The sequence below is a fragment of the Patella vulgata genome, chromosome 6 (genome assembly GCF_932274485.2).
Source record: "Patella vulgata chromosome 6, xgPatVulg1.2, whole genome shotgun sequence".
Classification (NCBI taxonomy): Eukaryota; Metazoa; Mollusca; class Gastropoda; family Patellidae; genus Patella; species Patella vulgata.
In genome coordinates, this window is record NC_065884.2 from 57,649,311 (window position 1) to 57,656,904 (window position 7,594).

At 33.9% G+C, this 7,594-nt stretch overlaps 1 protein-coding gene across 5 annotated transcripts in view; it reads left to right on the plus strand.

Annotated features, from left to right (window-relative positions):
* LOC126825037 (NAD(+) hydrolase SARM1) overlaps positions 1-6,587 on the plus strand; it is a 71,138-nt gene extending 64,551 nt beyond the window's left edge. For 4 of the 5 annotated variants that reach the window (XM_050554455.2, XM_050554456.2, XM_050554458.2 and 1 more), the window contains exons 7-9: positions 433-622; positions 1,354-1,475; positions 2,720-6,587. In XM_050554455.2, the coding sequence (XP_050410412.1) occupies positions 433-622; positions 1,354-1,475; positions 2,720-2,882 (475 nt within the window). In that variant the 3' untranslated portion in view covers positions 2,883-6,587. The remainder of the gene's footprint in view (positions 1-432; positions 623-1,353; positions 1,476-2,719) is intronic. The other variant, XM_050554457.2, reaches the window with a different exon arrangement.
* Positions 6,588-7,594: the final 1,007 nt, after the last annotated feature.

Here is a 7,594-nt window from a genome sequence, read left to right on the forward strand (position 1 = left end):
TGGTATATCTCTTCTATAATATTCCAGGAGTTGCAGTGGCTCAGTGAGTAAGGTGCTTGCTCACTAACTAGGTCTTGGCTTCAATACAAAGAAAGTTCCTCAGGATTTTCTAGCATGGTTCCCCCTTGTCGGTGGTGCATGACAGAGGGCCTGCAAGGAATAGTGTCTAGTTGTTTGGATGGCCCTCAGGTTCTGTACTGTACATAAAAGAATCCTTGACAGTTGGTATTTGTAGAAGAATAGTTTTACTGGAGCATTTTCTCTCGTCCAAGCCCCTTGCATGAAGAGAGATCACCACAGCAGGCAGGGCAGTGTTAAAGGCACTTATATGTAGTAATTTGTCTACTTTCAGTTTCATATCGATTACTAATATTTAGTAATTTGTCTACTTTCAGTTTCATATCAATTACTAAGTAATTTCTCTACTTTCAGTTTATTAAAAGTTCATCTACAGTTACGAGGTTTTTCTGTGTTTATTGATATAGAGAGATTATCAGCTGGTAAATTTGATGAGAATTTATTAAAGAGTATTAAACTAGCTAAAAACTTTCTACTTGTATTAACACCTAATGCTCTAGATCGATGTATTGATGATCAGGAGAGTAAAGATTGGGTACATAAGGTACGTACTTTCATGTATTTATTACAAATATTGATCAAAACAAGCGATTTCCAACATCCAGTCAAATTGTAAAAATCTGCTTGAGACTTTTTGATTTAATGCTGTGTTTTATTCAGTTTAAAGGGTTATCTGTAAAATTTGGGATAATTAAGTTCGAGTCATTTGATTGCTTGTTAAATATGAGGTGGCTTTCAATCTACTGAGTTTTCAAAATTACCAGAATTCATTTGCATGACACAAGTTTAAAACAAATACCCGGTAATGAAAAATAGTCTGATAATGTTTAGCGCAACTGTCCTGGTTGAGAAATGAAATGAAATGGGGTTTAACGTCCTACTGTTTTGCTCCTTTACTGGGCTAATGAAGACGGGCATACGCCATACAGTGTGTTATGAGGGAAATTTTTGCCCGGGCAGCGACATTATCGCCTACTCTTATATCGAATTCCAACTGCCAAGGGATCTTTTACGTGCATTCAAACGTATACACGGGACCTCGGTTTTTCGTACCATCTGAGGGACTAGACAGCTGTCCTTGTCAGGCCCTCCGTCCTGCATCACTGACAAGGGGGAGTCCTGGTTGAGAGAGATACAAGTTTTTACAGTATACTCACATAAGATGGAAGGATGTTTTAATGGGTCAGATTAGACTTTCAAGAAAGCACATTAAAGGGGAGATAACTCTTATATAAATTTCTGTTGTGTCTATCAGTTTGATTATTTATTTTATAGGAAATAGCAGCAGCTATAGAAGGAGGTTGTAATATCATACCATTAATGGACAATTTTGATTGGCCACCAGCAGATAAATTACCAGCAGACATGAAAAATATTGTGTTTTTTAATGGAATTAGGTATAAATTTTGATAATATAAATAGTATTTGCTAAGGGAGAATTTAATGTAATCCATTTGGTTTGATTTTATACACTTACTCATATTTTAAGATCATCTTTTGACATTCTTAAGATTAGTTAGAAAAACAGTTCAGCTGATAAGATATGGGGAATGATCTTCCTACCGCCCAAGGCCATTACTTACGGAATAGTCTCCCATACAGCATAACTGTGTTATTATAAAACAGTTGAACTGATAAGATACAGGGAATGATCTTCCTACCGCCCAAGGCCATTACTTACGGAATAGTCTCCCATACAGCATAACTGTGTTATTATAAAACAGTTGAACTGATAAGATACAGGGAATGATTTTCCTCCCAAGTCTGTTACCTATGGATAACTTTCCCACACAGCTTATAAAACGTACTGGGGTACTTTATGTAGAAGTTATACTCTATAAATGTTAGACTAGTTTGCATTGGTCTGAATATTTAACAATTTAATGAATAATCGTATTGAGAAACTGCAGTTGCTAACGACTGCTGATTGATTTAGTGATCATTTCATCCGCATTCTTTGAGGGAACCAAGCAAGCCAATCATATGAAATAATAGTTGCCAGCACAACTACATGGACATGGTTCTCACCTGTCATCCTGTTGCTGATAATTGTTGGAAATCGGTGAAAATCAATAGGTTCATCAGAAATGAAATGGGGTTTAACGTCCTACTGTTCTACTCCAACTGATCTAATGCAGATCGGCTTACGCCATACAGGGTCCTAAGAGGGAAATTTTGCTCAGACAGCAGCGCTACAGTCTACTCTTATATCGTTTTCCAATTACCAAGGGTTCTTTTACGTGCACACCGATGTGTACACAGGACCTCATTTCTACATCACATCTAAACGACTATACTTTGTCCCTTGCCAGGCAATCTGTCCTGCATCACTGACAAGGGAGAACCATGCCGGAATATGCCAATGAACTTTCTCGGTCAACACCAGGATCGAGCATGGGACCTCCAGGTTAATGAGTTAACTTCTTACTCACTGAGCCACCACGGCTCCCAAATAGATTCTTCATCTCATCAACTTCAACACTGTGTACATTTCCAATTAGATGATCACTAATACCCCTAGTTCTCCGGTTTTCTTCATATTGCTGAAAGAACTATGATTGAACCCATTTCCTAATTCTGTTACTTTTTTTACCATTTCATTATTTACTATCTGTCATTGTAGCCTATGTTTTTGTTTCAGGTGGATTCATGATTATCAAGACGCATGTGTCGATAAATTAGAACAGTTTTTACGTGGTGAAGTAAATGTTAGAACACGAGGTAAATTACAACATATGGGTAGCCAGGGTTCGTTTGATCTGCCTAATGATGTCTGTGGTTTAAATTCATTAGATAATTTATAGTAGTGTGTGTTTGTTATTATTTATTTGTTTAACTCTAACTATTTATTGACAAATCACAGAAATAAGAACGGAGATCAATTCTGAGAATAATGTTTGTGGGTCATTATTATTTGTATTGCAAGTTTGTTAAGCCTGGTTTTAAAACAATCTTAAATTTGTGAAACATGGAACTTGTCATACATATTGAAATAAGGCACATATAACAGATTTCGTCAGACCCAAATTTAGACATTTTCAGGCACATTTCCTCTGGTGCCTGTCACCTTGACCCATAGCTGATGTCTGTTTTCAGTGTTTTTATCAATATTTTAAACATGTGTCCAGCACGAAGTTCACAATGGCCAGAAATATTTCAGTAGTACAACAAAATTATTATTTCCATTAGGAAACAAAAACTTTCTTTCACCTGTGTATGTTTTGACAAACACCGAGTCTGATCTAGAGAGATATATTTATAAAAATTGAATGAAAATCAAAAAAGAATTAAATTAAATTAAAAATGAAAATGAAAATGTTCCCCTTTTTTTTCGTAACAAATACAGACTGTAAACTGCCTAGTTGTGTTTGCTATATATATTATCAATTCAGACGGGCAGCAAATTGAAATGTTTAAGGAAAATTTTGGCTCTGTTAAAATGCTGTGAATGAATATTGCTTAATGTATATCTCATAATCAAAATCATACAATCAAAATATGCCTCATTGTTGGCTTTCAGATGTGAGTAATGATAAGGCACTACAGATAAATATTTAATCTATGTATGAAATGAAATGGGGTTTAACGTCCTACTTTTCTGCACCCACTGGGCTAATGAAGACAGACGTATGCCATACAGTGTGCTATGAGTGAAATTTTGTCTGGACAACTGTCAAGGCTTCATTTACATACACACATGTACACTGGATTTCAGCTTTTTGTCGCATCCGAACAGCTACACGGTGTCCTTTCCAGGCCCTCTGTCCTGCACCACTGACAAGTGGAAATCATGCTGGAAATCCTGAGTAACTTTCAGGACCAACACCAAAATCAAACTGCAGACTTCCTGCTTAGTGAGCTAGCGCCTTAGACACTGATCCACAGCAGCTCCAAATCTATTTATGAATTCCTCCTTATCTTAAAATTTTATAAAGGGCATTTATTATGATGATTTCTAATTTTACCAGTTTATTTGCAAGAAGGTTGAAGTAGACGAAATGCAAGAAAGATTCACATAGGCTATGTTGTCTGAAATATCACCCTGTATGGAAGCAGACGTTAAACCCTAGTGTAGTTGTAGTAACCATAAACATATAATAATGATATTATTTATTGTGAATTATACATTAAAAATGTCTGACTCATTATGGTATTAAATGTAGTATTTATTATCCTATCAGTATTGTTTTAGTTTTGTAGTTTTCTTAGATAATTAAAGGTAATTCTTTTAATTTGATTAATTTTTACCAGTATGATTGAAATAGAATATAGACGATCTATAGATATTAAAGACAACAACTTGAAGTTTAGCAAAATAAGCTTGGTTAACTTTGGGTAAATCTAGGTCCAGTCTTTAAAATTTTATTGCTGATTTAATTTATATGCCCAGTAATTAATGCTGAGCAGTTTCAGTCGCATATTAAATAGTACTGGTGAGTGATTTCTTCAGATTAATCAGTCCAAAGCAATCATCTTGACAACACAGTAATTAGTGGTAATCATTGTTCTCGACAACACAGTAATTAGTGCTGAGGCTCAATGATTAGTAATCAGTGACATCTACACACTAATTACTATGACAAGTTTGTTAACAAACTATTGATGCGAAGTAGACTATCATTGAACATAATCAACATTATCTTTAAGACTAGATGTAGAATGAAATTGATATGTAGCCTATTGTGTTTGTTTTAACTTCAGTATCATTGTATTAAGATTGATAAAAGGGCATTCATTATTTCCAATACATTTTGTGCTATTATTATAACTTATATTTGTGTTGAGTGATATATTAATATAATCATATATCTATTTGTTTGTTTGTTTATTGTAGTTCAACAATTACTTTATTACTGACTGTATTTAAGATATGTTTAATATTAAAAAAACAAGCATATGTAAGTTCTGTATATTGTAGGGTACATTGTACCCTTGTTCAAAGCCGAAATTAAACTTACATGCCTGTAGATGTAAGTTTTGTATTAAGGGTACATAATACCCTAGGCTTAATAAAAATCCAAACTGAACTTACATGGATGCAACTGTATGGTGCATCACGCAATGGACCTCAGCTAGAAATACAAAAAATATATCAATATCTTTCTATATTGATAGACTGATAAATTTAAAGAGGATATTGATGTGGGATTAATTAGGACTGTAGGACTAGAATATATAGCAGCTATTGTCATTTATAGATAGTTTGTGACATACAAGTAGCCTATGTAATTGAGTGATAATTTTGATAGCTTCAACAAGAAAACTAGGTGAAATTAGTTTGACGATAACCCATTACCTTACCATGTGTATAAATGATGCTGTGTTTAGCTTGTTATTATACATCAGACCGTGTATGTTTCTCATTTTGAAGTTCAAATAGCTAACAAATGTTTGTTGTACTTTTGTATTTTACTATAGTGCTGAGTTTCTATGGTGCTGCTCCTGCTTAATCTGAATTCTCTCTTAATTCAAGCTTGTACAAACGCTGCAAGATTTTGTACAGTGTTAAATTTATATTTGATTACCTTATAAAACACTTATCTGAGTAAGTAGTTCCATGATTGTTCAAAGGTGTTCTATTCCCATATTAAAACCCTTAATTCATCTTGTCCCGCTAAACCAGCTTATTAATTTACTGGAGTCCTTATTTCACAAACTTTGAAATCTTCTAAAATTGATTGTAAGTAAGTATTCTTAAAACTGTACTCTTAAAACTATAAGCATTCTTAAAATCACAGTAAGTTGTAATCATAGTAAGATAGTATACTTAAAACTGTAGTAACCATAGCACTCATAAAATTATAGCAGACACTCTCGAAACCATAATAAATGTAGCACTCTTAAAACCATAGTACCTATAGCAATCTTTTGGCATTCTTAAAACCCAAATAAACATAGCACTCTTAAAACCATAATAAGTACAGTATTCTTCAAGCCATAGTAAGTATAGCATTTTTAAAACCAAAATAAACATAGCACTCTTAAAACCATAGTAAGTATAGCCTTCTTTAAGCTATAGTAAGCATAGCACTCTTCAAAAGTTAAACCATAGTAAGTTAGCACATTTATACTATAATGAAAGAACATTTTCAAAACCATAGTAAGAATAGTATTCATATACTGTTTGAATGGCATTTAGTAATTGAACACATTAAAATAAACACAACAGTTCTATGGATAACAATTACTATATTTCTATAAAGCTACGTTTCAACAACTATAGAAATATAGTAATTGTTATTCATAGAACTGTTGTGTTTATTTTAAGAATAGTATTCTTGATAATATAGGTGAGCAATCAATTTCAAAAGATTTAAATTTTTGTGAATGAAGTCCCAAGTAGCAGATGTTATGTTACAATGTTAAGTTATTGTGTAATAAAATGTATAAGTGGTATAACTTGTTCTGTGCTACAAGGATATGAATATATTACATGTACAGTTATGTTATTATTATTTGTTGTTATTGAATCAAATGAATTTTAGATGCAATAAAAATGTCAAAACATTCTCATTTCATTGTCTTCCTTCTTGAACCTAGACCATTTTCTATTAGGGAATCCAGTGCTCAGTGTTTCCCAACTTTTCTTCTCAGAGAACCCCACATCTGTATTTACTTTGTTCAGTCAAATTTCCCATATTGGGGTCTTTAGGATATGGGACATGTACCACAACTTCCAATATAAAGCCCCAACAATAACATGGTACATGAACCCACAGCAAGATGACCATTTCTATTATTGTGACTCTAATATCAGCTACCCCACATGGGAAGCACTGCTTTAACCAACTGATCACCATGGTCTCATATATGACCAGTGATTACAATATTTACAAACGAGGGTGCCGGGAAGAGGCATTGGATTATGAAAATGCAAAAGTAGGTGGCAGCTGGTCTCTGAATCTGCATCCAGGTAAGAGAAATAAGGGCTAAAGAGATTTGTTCTATATCTTTATTTGCTAGGGGATATCATTGGTGTGAGTAGTGTGCTCTAAAGGTCATTAACAACCTGCTTTCAGATAGGTCAATTAATGCATTCCATGTTTTAAGACATTATGGTTCAAACTTGTGAGGGTGATTGGCTGAGTGGTCTAATTTTATACATAAGGCCCGACCTTGTGGCGTTTTCTCCAGGGAATCCTGCAACTTCTTAGAAATGAGTTATTGAAATAAGATAGGTTGCCAGGCAACAAAACATACACCCACAGCAGTTAAATCAACGGAGCCGTCGACAAGGGTTGTCGCATATTTATTTTTTTGTGGGTAATTGGTGGTATTTACAAGACAATTTCATTCAGATCAGATTATGATTTTTGTCATTAATTCAAGGTTCATAAGGTTCTACAAACTGAAACAAGGACCTTAACTCTGGAAGTATGCATATAAATTTCATACAGATCGGATAACTTTATTCATTCGAACATTCACAAGGTTCAACAAAGTGAAACAAGGGTCATAACTCTAGATGTAATTAACGGAAATTTCTGAAATTTAATGGGCTTCGTCGTTTTACTCA